Below are 21385 nucleotides of genomic sequence, written 5' to 3'. Positions count from 1 at the left end.
AGAAGAAACCACATGGACAAAGTGTCCAAGTCAAACAAATTTGTATAGGAGGTTTCATGATGTTTGTATCGAAACCAAAGTAGGTTATTTTTCAAGATTGTTCTATACATCCTTTGGGGTCTCTATAAGCTTCAATATTAGGTCCTTAACGTGCATCCTTGTAGCTGTGTGAGCTAATATAGTCAACATGTTTGCGTTGGTGTAAATTAAGCCAATGGCCATGGGGAAAGTTGAGCCAATGGTTGAGCCAATTGCAAGTTGAGAAAATTGAAATGTTTCCTTCCCAGGTGTAATACAAGGCATTATTGCTGGGGTATATAGTAACAACAGGGCCTGGCCTAAGTTAAGTGTTTTAAAGGGTACAGTGTTTATTAGATGTTAAGCCTGTGTTAAAAGATGCTTAAAAGTATTAAAAGACAGAAAAGTGAGTGTGTTTTGGAAATAAAGATAGACATGGTTTTAAAAAGGTAGTAATAATATTTCATTCAGTACAGAAATGTGTAGGTGGGTTAACTTACCCTGTCCCGCGGCTCAACTTACTCCATACCCAGGGTAAGTTGTGCCAAGAGACCACTTTTTTTGGACAAGCTATGTTTTCAAAACTGTAATGTTTACATGAATTCGAATTATTTCCAGGGATACATAACATCCTGAAATGTGTGTAGCTGTCATTCGTAATTAGTCATTAGACAGACAGCGCCTAGTGAGTCTGCACGCCACTTGTTAAGTCTTCCATTTTTTTTAAATAAAAAGTCAATAAATTGGATTTTTCCCCTACTGATCTACAGAAGCTACTAAATATTTTCAAAGTGAAAGAAAATCATAGGCCATTTTCCAAATGAGTTACAAAATAAAAACTAAGATGTCTTGATTGTGTAAGTCTCCACCCCACTGAGGTAATACTTGGTGGAAGCACATTTGGCAGCCATTGCAGTTGTGAATCATTCTTAATAAGATTCTACCAACTTTGTACAACTCTTAGGAAAACATCATGTTTATCCACTGTTTTTGTCAAAATTGCTCAAGTTCAGTAAATTTGGTTGGGAATCATTAATGGACAGCAAAATTCAAACCTTGTCACTGATTTTCAAGCAGAATTAAGTCAGGACTGAGACTGGACCATTCAGGAACACCTCTTGGAAAGCCATTCTGGTGTCTTTTGCATTAACATATGTGTAATAAAAATTTTAAAAACTCTGTCCCAGGGTTGGGTTTTCAGAAGATTAAGACAAGGTTCTCTAACTTTTTTTATCTGGGCTTTGCTCCTTTCATATTATTTTGATCCGGACAAACTCGTCAGTCCCTGCCGTTGACAAGCATACTCATAGCATGATGCTGCCACCATAAATACTTGAAAATACAGAGGATCAACAACATTGCCTTCGCTCCACATTACTGGCCTGCGTGACAAAAGGAAAAAAAGGAAGTCTGTTAAAAACTCACTCCAAATCATCCATTACATTTGCGACAAGAACTTTACGTAATATGGCAAGACAACACAGCAAAGAAATTACCTTTTTGGCCTAAATTTAAAACTACAGGTTTGAGTCAAATCCAATGCAACGCAACCCTCTGTATTTTCAAGTATTGTGGTGGCATCATGCTATGGGTTTGCTTGTCACCAGCAGGAACTGGGGAGTTTAAGGTTCAAATGAAATAAGAAAGGAGCAAAGCCCAGGTAAAAAGTTAGAGGAAAACCCAGTCTGTCTTCTGAAAACCTTACCCTGGGATAGTTACATTTTTCAGCTGGACAATTACTCAAATGGTCAAAGACACACCAGAATGTCATTTCAAAAGGTGTCTTTTCAAAAGGTGTATAACAAATGTGAAGACTGTGCAAGGGTTGTGTAGACTTTCACTAGGCAGTGTAGATAATGACCACATAATATTACCAATACTGACCTCTATAGTGGCGCTCAATAAGTTCTTATACTTAGAAAGTATTGTAAATATAGAGGTCAGACAGCCATGTTGATACACAGAAGAGTGAGATAATGTCTGTGTGGGTTGTCACTACTTATCAAAGCCATAAAGTCATAAACCCGCCTACAATTTATATTCTTAAAATTTGATTTGAAACCTAACCCTAACCTTAACACTGCTAACCTTATGCCTAACCTTAAATTATGAACAAAAAGCCCATTTTGACTTAGTGGCTGTGGTAACTAGCGGAATCCTCTATCTAGCCAACTTGGTCTTGTAATGAAGTGCTATGCAAGAATTATGACAGACCACGCAGGTGTCAACTGCTCCAATTGGAACATAGGCTACTGTAGCTATTGTGTTACAAGTATTTATACAATGGGTGGGTCTAATCCTGAATGCTGATTGGTTAAAACCGCATTCCAGCCGGTGTCTATTCAAGTTACCACCGGCCAAATGTATGACGTTAAAATGCCTATTTACTCTGTTCCATCTGACTGCACAATCCCCTGTCTCATCAGACAAGCAATTTATAAATTTGATCTCCACTCTAAAAAGCATCTAGACATTATCTCACATTTCTTTTAGACAAACATTAGTTTTCAACAGCTGAGATTTGTATAAACCTGTCTGTCTGTATCTCCGACATAGCAACAATGTTTCAATATTCAAATTCGATCTCCACCTATCCCATAGTAATGAACGTGTCGGGAGTCGGTACGAGACACAGACAGGAAACGTTTCTCAACCAGTCGAAATCATGAATCAGCTGGCATCATTTTTATGGATATATACAAAGAATGTCAATAGAAAAAAGGTCAACTGAAAGGAAATGAAGCTGGTTTACAGTCTTTCCAGCTGCAGTTTGAAGTGATTTTGTTAGCTGTGTTGTTGGCTAGTTCCTCTGAACAACAGTGTTCTGATGAGTGAGCACATTTTCTATGCCAGGCGAAAACGAGCCTAATTAGCTCATTGTTATGGATGTACCCAAATAAATGTCTCTAGAAAACAGCTTAAACAAATGCAGCTACTTTGCTGTTTTTCTGGCTGCCAGTATGGCAATCGAACGTTTAGAACGAACGACGTCCATAGATACAGAACAAAGATAATAAATGACTGGGTCGTGTCTCTGGCAACCGAACCGATAGAACGAACGACCAGCCGGCTTGGGTTGCAAGGACTAAATCTTGAGGAAGAATGAAATAGTATGAATAAATTCATCAAAATAATGTTTTTAATGAAACTACAGTGCCTTTGGAAAGTATTCAGACCCCTTGACTTTTTCCACAGTTTGTTATGTTACAGCCCTATTCTAAAATTGATTAAATTATATTTTTTTCGCCTCATCAATCTACACACAATACCCCATAATGACAAAACAAAAACAGGCTTTTAGAAATGTTTGCTAATTTATTACAAATATAAAACTGAAATATCACAATATAACTGACTTGCCTAGTTAAATAAATAAAAATGTTCGATCGGGTTCAAGTCCGAGCTCTGGCTGGGCCACTCAAGGACATTCCGAGACTTGCCCCGAAGCCACTCCTACGTTGTCTTGGCTTTGTGCTTAGGGTCGTTGTCTTGTTGGAAGGTGAACCTTCGCCCCCAGTCTGAGGTCCTGAGCGCTCTGGAGAAGGTTTTCATCAAGGATCTCTCTGTAGTTTGCTCCGTTCATCTTTCCCTCGATCCTGACTAGTCTCCCAGTCCCTGCCTCTGAAAAACAGCCTGATGCTCCAACCACCATGCTTAAACGTAGGGATGGTGCCAGGTTTCCTCCAGACGTGATGCTTGGTATTCAGGCAAAATAGTTCAATCTTGGTTTCATCAGACAAGAGAATCTTGTTTCTCATGGTCTGAGAGTCTTTAGGTGCCTTTTGGCAAACTCCAAGCGGGCTGTTCTGTGCCTTTTACTGAGGAGTGGCATTCATCTTACCATAAAGGCCTGATTGGTGGAGTGCTGCAGAGATTGTTGTACTTCTGGAAGGTTCTCCAATCTCCACAGAGGAACTTTAGAGCTCTGTCAGAGTGACCATCAGGTTCTTGGTCACCTCCCTGACCAAGGCCCTTCTCACCAGATTGCTCAGTTAGGGCAGGTGGCTATCTCTAGGAAGAGTCTTGGTGGTTCCAAACATCTTCCATTTAAGAATGATGGAGGCCACTGTGTTCCTGGGGACCTTCAATGCTGCAGAAATGTTTTGGTAACCTTCCCAGATCTGTGCCTCGACACAATCCTGTCTCTGAGCTCTACGGACAATTCCTTCAACCTCATGGCTTGGCTTTTGCTCTGACATGCACTGTCAACTGTGGGACCTTATATAGAAAGGTGTGTGCCTTTCCAAATCATGCCGCCCCAGAATTAGTGTCACTACTTCGAACTTAGTAAGCCTCCATCTTCCTTTCAATGAAAGCAAGTCTGCATCGTCTAACACGGTGGGAAGCTCCACCAATAGGGCAACAGGACGCAAGTAGACTTGATCCTTGACCTCCGCAGTCCGGATCCTTCCATCTGCACCTGGTATCGTCTTCACTATCCATCCAATGGGCCATGAAGCTCGTGGTAGCTAAGGATCCACTATCATGGCTACTTTCAGTGGCGATTTTAGCATGTCAATCTTGGTGGGGCAAAACATGTTTATGTGGGATGCATGCCAGCAAAGCCACCACACCACACAACACAACATTAAACAATACATTAACTGCACTATAACGGTGACAAACGGTGCCCACAAACTGTTAGGGCTTACATACTGTAAAGCTGTCCCAACAGCAGAGTCCCAACATCAGTCCCAACACCTTACCACTGCTCCACCTGGCATCAGCGGAGCCTTGTCTGGCAGCGAAACAGTTCATTCAGCCTCATTTACTGCTTTAAAAAAACATAGCTGACTTGCTTAAACAAATGGGGTTTCTACTGACAATTGAGATGTACAAACTACGGCGTAAGGGGACAACAAGGGGATAAGAGGCCATCTGTAATTTCGATTAAGACATTAATGAGCGAGCTAGGACGGATGTTGTCAATATAACTATTTGTTCAGCACTTTTGAAATGTACAACGTCAGAATTCAGAACGTGGGACATTTTTACAGTGTTCTCCCTGTACACCCAGTCAGAACTGTAGAATAAATAAAGAGGGCATATAAGCAGAAAATATTCGATGATTACAAATGAAATCAAATCAAAGTTTATTTGTCACGTGCGCCGAATACAACAGTGAAATGCTTACTTACAGGCTCCAACCAATAGTGCAAAAAAGGTATTAGGTGAACAATAGATAGGTAAAGAAATAAAACAACAGTAAAAAGACAGGCTATATACTGTAGCGAGGCTTTAAAAGTAACGAGGCTTCATACAGACACCGGTTAGTCAGGCTGATTGAGGTAGTATGTACAGTGGGGAGAACAAGTATTTGATACACTGCCGATTTTGCAGGTTTTCCTACTTACAAAGCATGTAGAGGTCTGTAATTTTTATCATAGGTACACTTCAACTGTGAGAGACGGAATCTAAAACAAAAATCCAGAAAATCACATTGTATGTTTTTTCAGTAATTCATTTGCATTTTACTGCATGACATAAGTATTTGATCACCTACCAACCAGTAAGAATTCCGTCTCTCACAGACCTGTTAGTTTTTCTTTAAGAAGCCCTCCTGTTCTCCACTCATTACCTGTATTAACTGCACCTGTTTGAACTGGTTACCTTAATAAAAGACACCTGTCCACACACTCAATCAAACAGACTCCAACCTCTCCACAATGGCCAAGACCAGAGAGCTGTGTGTGACGACCCTCCCTTCTGTCTGCCGTATTCTCTCTTTGTTCTTGTTTCCTTATTAGGATGCCGGTGGGCGGAGTTGGGAGGGTCGTCAGCTACATGGGAAACACCTGGGCCAGGTGTGTCCCAGGATAAAGAGACCTCTTCCACATTCATGGAAGAGACACTCTCCATGCAGACACCTTTCTGATTTTGTTGTGTTTCTTGGTGGCCTTTTGGTTGTTTACTTTGGCACCTTTCAACACCCTGCATTATCACATTCATGCATGCAAAACACTCACTTACACTACTGATTACTGATTACACACACCATTGTATATTATACTTAGTTACTTATTTAATAAATATATGTTTTGTTACTCCTTATCTCCACGTTGTCTCCCTTTTGTTATGGGCTTTGAGCCGGTTCGTGACATGTGTAAGGACATCAGGGGTAAATTGTAGACCTGCACAAGGCTGGGATGGGCTACAGGACAATAGGCAAGCAGCTTGGTGAGAAGGCAACAACTGTTGGCGCAATTATTAGAAAATGGAAGAAGTTCAAGATGACGGTCAATCACCCTCGGTCTGGGGCTCCATGCAAGATCTCACCTCGTGGGGCATCAATGATCATGAGGAAGGTGAGGGATCAACCCAGAACTACATGGCAGGACCTGGTCAATGACCTGAAGAAAGCTGGGACCACAGTCTCAAAGAAAACCTTTAGTAACACACTACGCCGTCATCGATTAAAATCCTGCAGCGCACGCAAGGTCCCCCTGCTCAAGCCAGCGCATGTCTGAAGTTTTCCAATGACCATCTGGATGATCCAGAGGAGGAATGGGAGAAGGTCATGTGGTCTGATGAGACAAAAATAGAGCTTTTTGGTCTAAACTTCACTCGCCGTGTTTGGAGGAAGAAGAAGGACACCAAGAACACCATCCCAACCGTGAAGTATGGAGGTGCAAACATCATTCTTTGGGGATGCTTTTCTGCAAAGGGGACAGGACGACTGCACCGTATTGAGGGGAGGATGGATGGGGCCATGTATCGCGAGATCTTGGCCAACAACCTCCTTCTCTCAGTAAGAGCATTAAAGATGGGTCGTGGCTGGATATTCCAGCATGACAACGACCCAAAACACATAGCCAGGGCAACTAAGGAGTGGCTCCGTAAGAAGCATCTTAAGGTCCTGGAGTGGCCTAGCCAGTCTCCAGACCTGAACCCAATAGAAAATCTTTGGAGGGAGCTGAAAGTCCGTATTGCCCACCGACAGCCCCGAAACCTGAAGGATCTGGAGAAGGTCTGTATGGAAGAGTGGGCCAAAATCCCCGCTGGAAGAGTGGGCCAAAATCGGCAGTGTATCAAATACTTGTTCTCCCCACTGTACATGTAGATATGGTTAAAGTGACTATGCATATATGATGAACAGAGAGTAGCAGTAGCGTAAAAGAGGGTGTTGGCGGGTGGTGGGTGGAACACAATGCAGATAGCCCAGTTAGCCAATGTGCAGGAGCACTGGTGGTCGGCCAAATTGAGGTAGTATGTACATGTATAGCTAAAGTGACTATGCATATATGATGAATAGAGAGTAGCAGTAGCGTAAAAGAGGGTGTTGGCGGGTGGTGGGTGGAACACAATGCAGATAGCCCAGTTAGCCAATGTGCAGGAGCACTGGTGGTCGGCCAAATTGAGGTAGTATGTACATGTATAGCTAAAGTGACTATGCATATATGATAAACATAGAGTAGCAACAGCGTAAAAAAGAGGGGGTGGGGGGAACAATACAAATAGTCCGGGTAGCCATTTGATTACCTGTTCAGGAGCCTTATGGCTTGAGGGAAAAACTGTTGAAAAGCCTTTTTTGACCTAGACTTGGCGCTCCGGTACTGCTTGCCATGCGGTAGTAGAGAGAACAGTCTATGACTGGGGTGGTTGGGGTCTTTGACAATTTTTAGGGGCTTCCTCTGACACCGCCTGGTGTAGAGGTCCTGGATGGCGGGCAGCTTAGCCCCAGTGATGTACTGGGCCGTACGCACTACCCTCTGTGCAACCAGTCAGGATGCTCTCGATGTTGCAGCTGTAGAACCTTTTGAGGATCGCAGGACCCATGCCAAATCTTTTTAGTTTCCTGAAGGGGAATAGGCTTTGTCATGCCCTCTTCACGACTGTCTTGGTGTGTTTGGACCATTCTAGTTTGATGTTGATGTGGACACCGAGGAACTTGAAGCTCTCAACCTGCTCCACTACAACCCAGTCGATGAGAATGGGGGTGTGCTCGGTCCTCCTTTTTCCTGTAGTCCACAATCATCTCCTTAGTCTTGGTTACATTTCTCTAAAACAGGTTATAGGCTACATGTGCACCACCAAGTCAGAACAGTAGGGGAAATTAAGAGGTGAAAATAGACCAAATTATTAGGGTGAGGCACATGGGCTACTAACAGCTTACTACACAATATACACTTAGTATTACTTTCTTAGCTACAGTAAACACATCTCCCTGCCATATTACATCATTTATGCAGCAGCATACAAGACATTTATGGACTCACCTTGTGCTGTGCTCACTTGAACAGGAAGGTGGCGAGGCGGTCCTTCGTGGGCAAATTTTGTTATCAAACTTTGTTGTCAAAGTCTGGCATTCTCTGGATTGATGGTGCTTTCAAGACAACTGGGAACTCGAAGAAAAAAAATCAAGGTTGAATCATGATGACGTCAGTGATCTTCTGGTCGTAGCTTTAGAAAGAGGCCCGAGTTCCCGATTTACAATTCAGAGTTGGATGAAAGTTCAAAACGTATTTTCGAAGTCGTAGCTCGTAGCTCGAGTTCCCAGCTGTCTTGAACTCACAGTTAGCCACTGATTCCTTCCAAACCACTCCTTGTTGAATTTGCGATTTCCAACTTGTTGTGGAATGTTTATGTCCAATGGCCGATGAGCACCGATACGTTTTATCTATAATTTCTCTTCATTATTTCTCTTTATATGACAAGGATTAAAAAGGATTTGCCAGTAGATTGTCGACTTGGTTCATGATGATGACTGCTAGGTAATATTTTGAAAGTTTGATGTTGACATGATCAGTCCAATCAAAGCTACTGCAGATATAATGTGATTTGAGGTAATTTTATCTGTGGTCAATGAACATGAGGCTTCTTGGATGGGCACTTCTAATGTAACTATATTGCAGCACCCAAGGGGCTTGAATTTTCGAAATCTCCATATTTTCTGCTGTCTTGCCACACTGCCACAGAAAGCACTGAGCTAGGCTGAAACACCTACATTTTGGAGCTCCCTTACTCAAGAAAACCATGTTTGTATGCGGCTTTATTAACTCAATGATATATATATATTTTTCCCATTGTTTGCAAACTGATATGTGACAAGTATTAAAGACAAAATAACATGCAAAACAGGCTAGCCCCCCCAAAAAAATTATGGGTTGCCACTGGCCACTTTATACAATGTTGGTAACCCATTGTAAAAAAGTGATAATGCCCTTGAAGCCGGTGATTGGAGGATATATTGGCACAACGTGGTCTCGGGCCTAATAACACCCGTGCCAATATATCCTCAAAACACCGGCTTCTTGGGCATTATCACTTCATTAAAGAGCACCCTTGTTCTCAATTCCACCCTGTGGTGACATGGCAGAGTAGCCTACTATGCAGTCTGAGTTGGGAAGAGGAATAGCCTTGTGTAGGACTGTCTGTCACTGAGGCTGCTTGCCAACACACCCCATAAATGCTTTTACGCTTTTTAATTAGTTTATTATCATTTATTTATTTATTTAAGTCTACAAATGCAAGGAAAGCTTTGATTTTACGTTAATGTCTGCCTGCCTCACTGAACCAAACAGAATAATAAATATCCTCTCATTTTATACCTAATAGCTGGAGTGGTTTATTTCCGCTGAATACTCTGGACAGGAATCCAGCCTTTCATTTCATGGATGGTTGTTCAACAGTAGGGAAGAGATGTGCTCCTATGTCAACACACCCGAGAAAAAACGTTGGAGGGGTAAAAAGGTCAAAGTCAAACTCAGTCAATATTGATTAAAGACAGACAGCTAAGAAAGCTTTATTGAAGCTTCACTCCTATTGATGTACTTGCTCTTACTTTACAGAAGGCCTTTGATACATCGGGCTCTGCTGAGTGCATAGGAACAAATCAACAACACGCACTGAATGAGAAGCCAAATATACCTGTGTTAATGAATCTTCATAAGTGCACCATGTTCTGAGATGTCCATGTCCCCGTATCTACTAATGAAGCGGACTGGGAGGGGAAGGGAGCCTTCTCTGCACAATGTCTCTGACCATGTTGCAGCATCATGTTAATCATTAGCCTAAATAGACTATTTTAATGCACTGTGTTGAAGTGTTTGTTCTGTGTTTCAACTATGATATCACTAAAGAAATGATGAAAAACACATATAGGTTATGATAATGACAGGAAACATTGTTGCTATTAAAAATAATTATAATATATTTATATTATAATAAGTAGTAGTGGTGTTATCATGACTCTCGTGCCACAGGGACTTTTATTAGTAGCGACGCGCTGCTGCGCTGACAGAATGATTGACATTTCATCGCGCGCTCTGTACGCCGCACCTGTTTTAATCCCGCAAAACTGGAAATCCGAAGCACAGCACACAGAGAGTCGGCCGCGCACATGTTACTGATATACACACCTCGTCCCACATTTATAGGATATACTGAAGTCAGGGAGTCGACGAAGTGGGAGAGCAGGAACACTGTGCCTGCACCCAGACGGAGATGCCAGGACTTTACAGCCTTTTCGGCATCATGTAGGACAGGATGAAGCCCTGCACACCCGTGTTGATTAGGAGGAGTGAAGTGGACGGAGTGACAGATGCTTCCTTGACCAACTCTTCAAATGTTGATGACCGAAGGATGGAGAAACAGACCTTGGTGACAGCTATCAGTTTGTCCATGAGCCTGGCGTCACTGGTGCTTCTCATCACCGCTATCATGACTGACCACTGGTACGAGACGGACACCACACGGCACAGGCAGAACTGCGACCAGTTCGGTCCGGACGCCAACGAACACAAGAACCGGTTGATGCCCATCTATCACCTGCCCCTGATGGACAGCAGCAATCCTCGGAGGAACCAGGCGCTGCTCCGGGCGATCCACGTCGGGAGTAGAGAGGAGCTCCTGGAAAATTGGAGGTCCATTTTGGGAATGGGAATTTTAGAAACGGAATGCGGGCGCCCCATTTTCTCCACTTACTCTGGACTTTGGAGGAAATGTTATTATCTAGGAAAGGACAAGGACATCGACAACCTCATATCCAAGGGTAAGAGATGCGGTGGGGAATTTGACCCGGGGCCCAGTGCGGTGCAGTGAAACCGCATCCCTTGGAGATATTACTTAACATCCGACCCAATATACAGGCCTATAACTTTCCTGAAAGAAATAGTAGGCCTTTTTGTAAATGCATGCAATGCTGTTCAATGGTCATTTCAATTAATGATATATCCATTGATCCTTGAAAAAAACTCATGAGTTTAGTAGGCTACAACTGACTTAAACCCATTATAACCCAAAATGTAGTTGTTTTTGTTGTAATTTCAGTGTTTGTAAACAAACAATGTATAGCTTCAAAACATGTTTTAAACTATCATGTTGTCCTCTGAGATTCTGTTTGGGTCTAGCCCATCTGTAAGCCATGGTTGTGTATATTTGTGTCCATTACAAATCTATTAATTTGGATAACCACTATGGCCTAGGTGTGTAGACAGGTTGCATGCGTGGTGGAGTGTGTCCACCATACAGACCTCAGAGAAGCTCTCTGATCTGATCAGCTTCAGACTGCATCTGTCAGAAATCAAGGTCATTACATTTGACCTGACACCAAAGCCATTCTAGGAAGTGTTGGATGTGTTCAATATACATTATATTTCTATGATCCATATCATTTGCATGAGGATAGAACGTGATATCAATATGAATACATGTGAATAGATTAATGGACGCCTTCTGTACATAACATGCTGTGAACTCAATCAATTGGAAACTTGCTCAAAAGCTCGAAATCGTGGAGTTGAGTTTGGTCAGCTAGGGTTCTCAAATAAAAAATGAGTATACCAATTAATATAGTGACAATGGAAATGTCAGTAGGCCAACTTTTTGTAATATTGGTATATAGTTTGTGGAAGGGGAGCAGTTCAGATCCCTGCCATACTTAATGGCACAATTCTACTGAATTACAGTTAATATAAGGAAATCAGTCAATTGAAATAAGGCCCTAATCTATGGATTTCACATGACTGGGCAAAGGTGCAGCCAATCAGAAATAGCTTTCCCACAAAGGGATATATTACAGACAGAAATACCCCTAATTTTCATCAGCAGTCCGGGTAGCTGTCTCAGACGATCACGCAGGTGAAGAAGCCTGATGTGGAGGTCCTGGGCAGGCGTGGTTACACGTGATCTGCGGTTGTGAGTCTGGTTGGACGTACTGCCAAATTCAATAAAATGATGTTGGAGGCAGCGTATGATAAAGAAAATAGCATTAAATTCTCTGGCAATAGCTCAGGGGGACTATCTTGCAGTCAGCAAGTCAATAGCACTTTTTCTCAACACTTGAGACATTGGCGGCATTGTGTTGTGTTACAAAAGCTGCACATTTTTTTTGTGACCTTTTATTGTCCCCAGCACAAGGTGAACCTGTGTAATGATCATGCTGTTTAATCAGCTTCTTGATTTGCCACACCTGTCAGGTGGATGGACTATCTTGGCAAAGATGAAATGCTCACTAACAGGGATGTAAACAAATTTGTGCACAAAATTTGAGAGAAATAAGCTTTTTGTGCGTATGGAACATTTCTGGGATCAGTTATTTCAGATCATGTAAAATGGGACCAACACTTTACATGTTGCGTTTATATTGTTGTTCAGTACACATCACTCCAAAACATGTTAGTTATCAGAGATGTAGTAGACCTATTTGGGTTCGTGCGGCATTTCCACGTTTGGCTTTTACTAGTCTAGAGGAAGTAAAATCTGCCATCTTGTGGGTAACATTCTAACTTACAGCCTCTAAAACCCTATTATGAAGTCTGTTCACATGACATGTAGGTCTGAATATCAAAGTAAACCTTATCGTGTACGTGACTATACCATAGCAACTAATTATATAGAGTTAAGATGCTACAATAAATCATGGCATTAAAGTGAAAGTAGACCCCCTTGGGCTTTATAAAGTCTAGAAACAGGGGAGTCTACTTAATAAATGAGTACAGCTTTTCTCAAGACAACTGTCCTTGAGAAACACTTGCCCTTTTCTATATTTTGGCCTTAACCTGATACACATTATGTTCACACAAGTTATTGTCTCTGTGCAGGTATAGCCCAGCGATGCACCATCATCAAGTACCATTTCTCCCAGCCCATACGGCTCCGCAACATCCCTCTCAACCTGACCCGCACCATCCAGCAGGACGAGTGGCACCTCTTACGTAAGATCCTTTTCTCATTATGAAGGAGGTTCCCCGATGGGCCTGATTCATTCAGACATCCTATTACTCTCCCACTACCTTCCATTCAAAAGGAGGGCATATATTAATTTACATTTACTTCCCGATGTCAGACCTGCGGCGGATCACAGCAGGGTTTCTAGGCATGGCGGCAGCCGTTCTGTTGTGTGGCTGCATCGTGGCGTCTGTCAGCTTCGCCTGGGAGAAGTCTCTCACTCAGCACGTCTCTGGGCTGCTCTTTCTCATGGCAGGTACTGTTACACCCCCCCCCCCCCCTCAAAAAAATCACCTGATTGTGATAGTCTGTTTTCTTAAACAACTGATTTTTCTTGCACATTCTCCTCCTCTCTTTGCGGTCCCTCTTCCTTCTTAGGGATCTTCAGCACCATCTCCCTGTGTACCTACGCGGCCAACGTGTCCTACGACCTGGCCAGGGTCCCTCCCTTCATCTACGGGCTGCCTGCTGACGTGGAGCATGGCTACAGCTGGTCCAGCTTCTGTGCCTGGCTCAGTCTGGGGCTGACGGTGACGTCTGGATGCATGTGCACCACCTTCCCCATCCTCAGCTGTAGCAGCAGCAAAGCCCAGCAGGGCAAGGGTGCCCCCAACGCCGGTGTCTGACACACACCTTGCTGCGTTTGATATACACTTTGCTGTGTGTTACACACACACTGAGCTGCAGCAAGGGCTTGTAGGAAGAAAGAGTCTAATATGTCTGTGTCCGACACACCCCTTTACTGTGTCGGACACACCTCTTACTGCATCTTTCACATCAACAGCCTGCTGACCAAGCCCATCCCCAGACATCTGTCTGACACTGCTGCAGCAGGCGCCTGGGACTAACATTAGACCCTGCATCTAAATCTAGGTTACCTCCATGGAGCAAAACATCCTGGAATTGTGGAAGTATTGAACCATCAATGTTGGCTTCACCCCTGCATTCATGCTTTGTCTGGGGCCTTTATGCAATTATGTCTGTGATTCAGCCTACTGCTACATTTCCTATGTGTGATCAGAATTCAGTGTCATGCAAATAACTGTCAAATCACTGGTGGGAAAACAGAGGCCTTGACGTGTCATCAAAAATGAAAGTTATTTGAAAGGAAAATAACTATAGAAAAGAAGATTGAATTTCTAGAAAGATGTGGCTCAAACTGACATTGATATGTACTCTGACCATAATGGATCAAGCAGAATATACTTAGAATAGCAGATCTCTAACCAAAATTGTAAGGACATCCATTAATCCTCTTGTCAATGGACACAGACCAAACCCCTGTGCATACGCACCTAAACCCCCCATCAATGGATACCAACCCCTAATCCTCCCAGTGGAACCTAAGCGGAGTGTATTTACCTTAGTCTCAGTGGATGTATTCTGTAATCTAATCCCAGATAGTGTATAATTGTTGGATGTGAGTCATTGTCTGATTGGGTAAATAGAGCTGCAGAATTTCAGACTCCTGAGAAGTGAAACTGAGGAACTCAAGAACTATGCATTATTTCCTTCCACCATTAACAAAGTAATTGGAAATATAGAATAAAAGTAGTAACACAATTGGGTTTGACATTCTATGACATTTAAGCATTTCTCTTCATTTTGTGGTAGTACAGTACACGTCGGTGAAATTCTAACCATGTCAAATTGATACAGTGATGGTCTGTGTTTCACAGGTGGTATTGTCTTTGAAGTGTATGTGAATGTCTCTTGAATCCAGTGTATCCATCTCCTAAAAGTCTCACTCAGGCTCCACTATGCAGGGGTTGAGTGTGTGTATACAGTGAGGTTCACTGAGTGTGGTAGTAGCAGTCAGTATCTTGACATACTTGTGAATAAGAGCGTCTATAGCTCCCAGGCTCACTCTGTGGTAGCTTAGGGGCTGTAGTGAGGGGAAAAGGCTTGGGGTATGGGAGGGGTCCACATCCCCTCCTAATCCCACCCCAGTCCCCTCTCCCTGGGTGTGTGAGGTTACTGGTCTGGGGGTCATGCTTTTCTTCAGCAGGCAGGAGAGCTGGGGACTAAGCAGCAAAACCAGGGTCCCACCCACACGGAGAACTCTGAAAAAACATGCATGTTTGATTGATTAATATAAATCAATCAATAAGCAATTCCTTTCTCAACTTTTGCTGTATCCTGGATGTTTATTTGAGCAATTATGAAATTGGGATACGTGATACTACAGTTAGCTAAATACAATACCTTTCCATCTCTCTCACAATCACTGGAAGAGAGGCAGCCATGTCAGTCTTGGTGCCAAACTTCTTCCCAAAAGGGACGTCACAGACAACGACATCCACACTACAGGAAGGCAGTGGAATCTCTTTACAGAAAGGAGGAAAACGAGGAGGAATGAATTAAATCAGGAAATCATGCAGAATAATTTACTGCATTGTGGGTAAACAAATACCATAATACCTACAGTATATCAGGGACAACTGCTACATGTATTAAAACACCTAATTTGATCTACAGTACATACGTCAGAATTAACCACATTTTTATGAAGTCATACATGACAAATGGTCATAAACAGCATACTTCACAATAACTCATGTGTAGTGGATTGGCATTCCTACCCTTGGATGATGCCTGCAGCAGCTGCACCCTATCCCCAAACTTTGCAAACTCCACATTCTGATCAGCTTTCACTAACTGAGACTCATCAATGTCCAGACCCAGGAAAAAGGCATCCTGTTTAGAGAAAAAAACCCACTATGAATTTCTGAACAAAACAACATATTTAAGTGGAATTATACAAATGTAATGGAATTAAAAAAGGATCAGCATGTTTACAAAATTTTTCTGTCAATTACATCCCTTAACTACATCCACATCAAAAATCTAACACAAGCATCCCACATGACATAAAATTAAAATGGGATCAATATAAAAGGTTCCCTCAGAAGACTCACCTGATATTCATGTGCAGCTTCCAGTAGAATAGTTCCCACTCCACACATCGGGTCTATCACACAAGAGCCAGGCTGTTAGAGAGGAGAGAATACATTCAGAACACACTAGGCCAAGCGACGGTGTGAGAAGAGAACAAAATAGTTGGCCCTTTTGATGTTAGCACAGAACCTCAGAACACAACCAAACATCAAAGAGAGGAAGATGAGACCAAACACGTGAGCTGGAGAGAGGAACTCCTTCCATGCCATGAGGTAGCTACAGTACCTTGATGTCTGACAGGGAGGCCATGGCCCAGGCTATAGTGGATCTCAGCCCAGTAGTCTTCATATAACTCCGGTTGGCTAAAGGAAGCCTGGCGAGAAAGAGGGAAGCGTACACTATTAGACATAGTCAACTAGAAGAGATATCCAGAAGGAAATAGACATTGAATACAGTTGTCGACACAGAGGGCAAGAACAGGTTCTGATCATGTCACCAACCTGAGGAGAGGTATCCCGAGGACACAGTGGTCATCACTCATATACACATTCACCTACAGAGGAAACACATGATATACAGTGCATTCAGAAAGTATTCTGACCCCTTGACTTTTTCCACATTTTGTTACGTTACAGCCTTATTCTAATTCTTATTCTATTCTAAATTGATTCAATTAATTACCTTCACACAATACCCCACAATGACTAAGCGAAAACAGGTTTTTAGACATCTTTTGCAAATGTATCAAAACAAAACCTATTTATATAAGTATTCAGACCTTTAGCTATGAGACTTGAAATTGAGCTCAGGTGCATCCTGTTTCCATTGATCATCCTTGAGATGTTTCTACAACTTGATTGGAGTCCACCTGTGGTAAATTCAATTGATCGAACAACGATTTCAAAAGGGCACCTGTCTATATAAGGTCCCACAGTTGACAGTGCATGTCAGAGCAAAAACCAAGCAATGAGGTCGAAGGAATTGTCCATAGAGCTCTGAGACAGGATTCTGTCGAGGCACGGATCTGGGGAAGGGTACCAAAACATTTCTGCAGTATTGAAGGTCCCCAAGAACACAGTGCCTCCATCATTCTTAAATGGAAGTAGTTTGGAACCACCAAGACTCTTCCTAGAGCTGGCCGCCCGGCCAAACTGAGCAATCGGGGGAGAAGGTCCTTGGTCAGGGAGGTGACCAAGAACCCTGATGGTCACTTTGAAAGAGCTACAGAGTTTCTCTATGGTGATGGGAGAAACTTACAGAAGGACAACAATCTCTGCAGCAGTTCACCAATCAGGCCTTTGTGGCAGAGTGGCCAGATGGAAGCCACTCCTCAGTAAAAGGCACACGACAGCCTGCTTGGAGTTTGCCAAAAGGCACCTAAAGACTGTCAGACCATGATAAACAAGATTGTCCAGTCTGATGAAATCAAGATTGAACTCTTTGGCCTGAATGCCAAGCGTCACACCTGGAGGAAACCTGGCACCATCCCTATGGTGAAGCATGGTGGTGGCAGCATCATGCTGTTGCGATGTATTTCAGGGACAGGGACTGGGAGACTAGTCCGGATCGAGGGAAAGATGAACAGAGCAAACTACAGAGAGATCCTTAATGAAAACCTGATCCAGAGCGCGCAGGACCTCAGACTGGAGTGAATGTTCACCTCAAGCAGCACGACACGATCTCCTTCGCATATAGTTGATCAGGCTGTTGATTGTGGTCTGTGGAATTTTGTCCCACTCCTCTTCAATAGCTGTGCAAAGTTGCTGGATATTGGCGGGAACTGGAACACGCTGTCGTACTTGTTGAGCATCCCAAAACATGCTCAATGGGTGACATGTCTGGAGAGTATGCAGGCCATGGAAGAAAATCGAATTTTATTTGTCACAGGCGCCAAATACAACACCTTACCGTGAAATGCTTACTTACAAGCCATTAACCAACAATGCAGTTAAGAAAATAGAGTTAAGAACATATTTACTGGGATATTTTCAGCTTCCAGGAATTGTGTACAGATCCTTGTGTACAGACATGGGGTCATGCATTATCATGATGACACATGAGGTGATGGTGGCAGATGAATGGCACGACAATGAGACTCAGGATCTCATCATGGCATCTCTGTGCATTCAAATTGCCATCGACAATTGTTTATTGTCCATAGCTTATGCCTGTCCATACCATAACCCCACGGCTACCATTGGGCACTCTGTTCACACCGTTGACATCAGCAAACAGCTCCATACAGGTGGTCTGTGGTTGTAAACCCGGTTGGAAGTACTGCCAAACTCTAAAATGACACTGGAGGCAGCTTATGGCAGAGAAACGAACATTCAATTCCAACTTTGCGTTTATTTTTGTTCAGTGTATAAACAGTATAGTCAACATGCCTGAATGCATAATATTTCAATTGACTTTGACACCTGGCATGGTCAGACAAAGAAATATGAGAATCTCCTCACAGGTTGTGGTAATCATCCAATTATGGTTATGGCAAAATGAATATAACCTCCAGATTACCTTCATGTTAGGTTGATGACCATGTACGGTTAACATTACCTCCGTGTTAGGGTGATGACCATGTATGGTTAACATTACCTCCGTGTTAGGGTGATGACCATGTACGGTTAACATTACCTCCGTGTTAGGGTGATGACCATGTACGGTTAACATTACCTCCGTGTTAGGGTGATGACCATGTACGGTTAACATTACCTCCGTGTTAGAGTGATGACCATGTACGGTTAACATTACCTCCGTGTTAGGGTGATGACCATGTACGGTTAACATTACCTCCGTGTTAGGGTGATGACCATGTACGGTTAACATTACCTCCGTGTTAGGGTGATGACCATGTATGGTTCATATTACCTCCGTGTTAGGGTGATGACCATGTATGGTTAACATTACCTCCGTGTTAGGGTGATGACCATGTATGGTTAACATTACCTCCGTGTTAGGGTGATGACCATGTATGGTTAACATTACCTCCGTGTTAGGGTGATGACCATGTATGGTTAAAATTACCTCCGTGTTAGGGTGATGACCATGTACGGTTAACATTACCTCCATGTTAGGGTGATGACCATGTATGGTTAACATTACCTCCGTGTTAGGGTGATGACCATGTATGGTTAACATTACCTCCGTGTTAGGGTGATGACCATGTATGGTTAAAATTACCTCCGTGTTAGGGTGATGACCATGTACGGTTAACATTACCTCCATGTTAGGGTGATGACCATGTATGGTTAACATTACCTCCGTGTTAGGGTGATGACCATGTATGGTTAACATTACCTCCGTGTTAGGGTGATGACCATGTATGGTTAACATTACCTCCGTGTTAGGGTGATGACCATGTACGGTTAACATTACCTCCATGTTAGGGTGATGACCATGTATGGTTCATATTACCTCCAGATCTGGTTTCCTCAGGTCCACTCTCCAGCCCAGCTGTCTGCTCGCCGCTGTTCCAATGATCCTACTCAGATCCTAGACAGACACCATCACAAACAGGACAAAGTCAAATCCTCCTCTATCACCTGATAAAAAAAACACAATAATCTGAAACCTACCAGACTAAACACCTGTTCTTATATGCATTTTGCTTCATAGGTTGAAGTTCCATTAAGAAGCAAAGATGTGACAAATACCTTCTCTCCTCCAAAGTGCATACCTGGGGAGAGAAAAGTCTGGACAGGGCCCCACTGCACCGACAGTTCACTCTGAAAGACACTGTGGATGTCTTTCTGTCACGGCTGCCTTCTCTGCGGTTCTCTTCATCTTTGTCCCCTGCAACACAGTTTACACTTCCAGAGTCTTCTGTTGATGAAATGTGATCCTTGCTTAGTCCTAATTCTTGTCTCTCCCCCCCTAGTCCCAGCTTCTGTGTTCCATTTGGTCCGTTACAAGTTGACCCCTCAACACCACTCTCTTCCTCCATCTTCCTCTTCCTCCCTGGTAGGGCCAGGCTCAAGGTACAGTCGCTTCTCATCATCAGGTCTCTCTGCAGGCATCTCCATGACAACACAGCTCTGGTCCAGTCACTTCCATCACCCATGAGCCTTGACTGGATACCAGATGGTGTTTTAGCTGAGTGTGACAGAAAAATAACTACAGTAAAAATATAAAGTCCTGTGCAAACCATTTAATTGCAGCTTCATACTTTTAATCAGGGAGGATAAATATTCACACAGAATATTTGGTAGGCTTACCTGTTGGGGCCGAGAGTCGCTTTAGAAGTAGAAACAGCCTCTCTGCAGATTTCAGCTCCCTCACTTGCTTTATTTCAAAAGAGGTGGTGAAGAACACTTTTCCAGGGATGTGATCCACCTAAACAATACACATTATTTAGTGCAAACTAAGAGTTCCCTAACATATAATCATGTCAACAACATGAACTTAACAGTTGTTAATAAGAAAAGATTAATAGAGAGCCAGGATGTACGATTGGCTTTTTTCCAAGCAGCCAACCTATGCAATATGCATGCGCAGTCAGCGGCCTGGCTTCCGGCTAGTTAAGAGGAAGACCATTTTATATAAACGGTATTACTTTATTGGCTAGTGTTTCATATAAATGCATTGCACATTATTACTACCCTTAGCTACACGAATACTGTAGCCTGGAACTAACTTATGTCTTGACTACTCACATCTTTGGCTGCAAGTTTGGTCTTCACCTCCTGAATCAGGAAAGGCTCCATGCCGTTCCCTGCGGTGCAATAGAACTTTAGAGCAGCACGCGGACAATTTGAGTCGTTCATACGGTCGAGTTTAGAAATGCTAAGCTATAAAAGTAAAACTCGAAATCTCTATGCCAGTACCTACGTGGGCTGCCATGTTGTTTTGTTTACACGGAAACGGAAATACCGAAGAGGCAACTGGTTATTTCCGCGATGACCAGCAGAGGTTGCTTTAGCACTACAAAAGAGCCTCAATAACACAACTGACAATTGCTAGTTACCACAATCACAAAGTCATAAACCCCGCCTATTTCTAAAATGTATCAAAGTTATTTTAAACCTAACCTTAACCACACTGTTAACCGTATGCCCAACACTAACCTTAGATTAAGATCAAAAAGCAAATTTGTGTTTTCATAATTTTTTTAACGATATAGCCATCTTTGACTGTGGCTGTGGTAACTAGTGATAACCCCGAGAGTTGGGTTATAAAAGTGAATAATGCCATGGAAGGAAATAGCACTTTACGAATGTTTCTGTGAAAAATCCTTTGAATGTGCCAGAGTTGCTCATACATTTTCATGTAGATTTGCATGATCACATAGAAGGCATGCAAATAA

The 21385-nt window shown here is 42.8% G+C and overlaps 2 protein-coding genes across 2 annotated transcripts; one reads left to right on the top strand and one right to left on the bottom strand.

Annotated features, from left to right (window-relative positions):
- The first annotated feature begins 10273 nt into the window (after positions 1-10273).
- Positions 10274-14763, top strand: LOC115134993 (transmembrane protein 178A-like). Its single transcript, XM_029669144.2, has 4 exons — positions 10274-11008; positions 13059-13172; positions 13304-13441; positions 13564-14763. The coding sequence occupies exons 1-4, from the start codon at positions 10504-10506 to the stop codon at positions 13809-13811; spliced, it is 1005 nt and encodes a 334-aa protein (XP_029525004.1). The 5' UTR covers positions 10274-10503; the 3' UTR covers positions 13812-14763.
- On the bottom strand, positions 14749-20955 carry thumpd2 (THUMP domain containing 2). Its single transcript, XM_029669143.2, has 10 exons — positions 20736-20955; positions 20298-20415; positions 19760-20175; positions 19498-19575; positions 16584-16636; positions 16369-16456; positions 16104-16175; positions 15768-15882; positions 15391-15511; positions 14749-15248 (listed from the first exon to the last, which is right to left on the bottom strand). The coding sequence occupies exons 1-10, from the start codon at positions 20844-20846 to the stop codon at positions 14930-14932; spliced, it is 1491 nt and encodes a 496-aa protein (XP_029525003.1). The 5' UTR covers positions 20847-20955; the 3' UTR covers positions 14749-14929.
- Positions 20956-21385: the final 430 nt, after the last annotated feature.

This window comes from Oncorhynchus nerka, linkage group LG10, assembly GCF_034236695.1.
Source record: "Oncorhynchus nerka isolate Pitt River linkage group LG10, Oner_Uvic_2.0, whole genome shotgun sequence".
Taxonomy (NCBI): Eukaryota; Metazoa; Chordata; class Actinopteri; order Salmoniformes; family Salmonidae; genus Oncorhynchus; species Oncorhynchus nerka.
The sequence above is the reverse complement of the archived record's forward strand: the minus strand, read 5'-3'. Positions and strand labels throughout refer to the sequence as shown.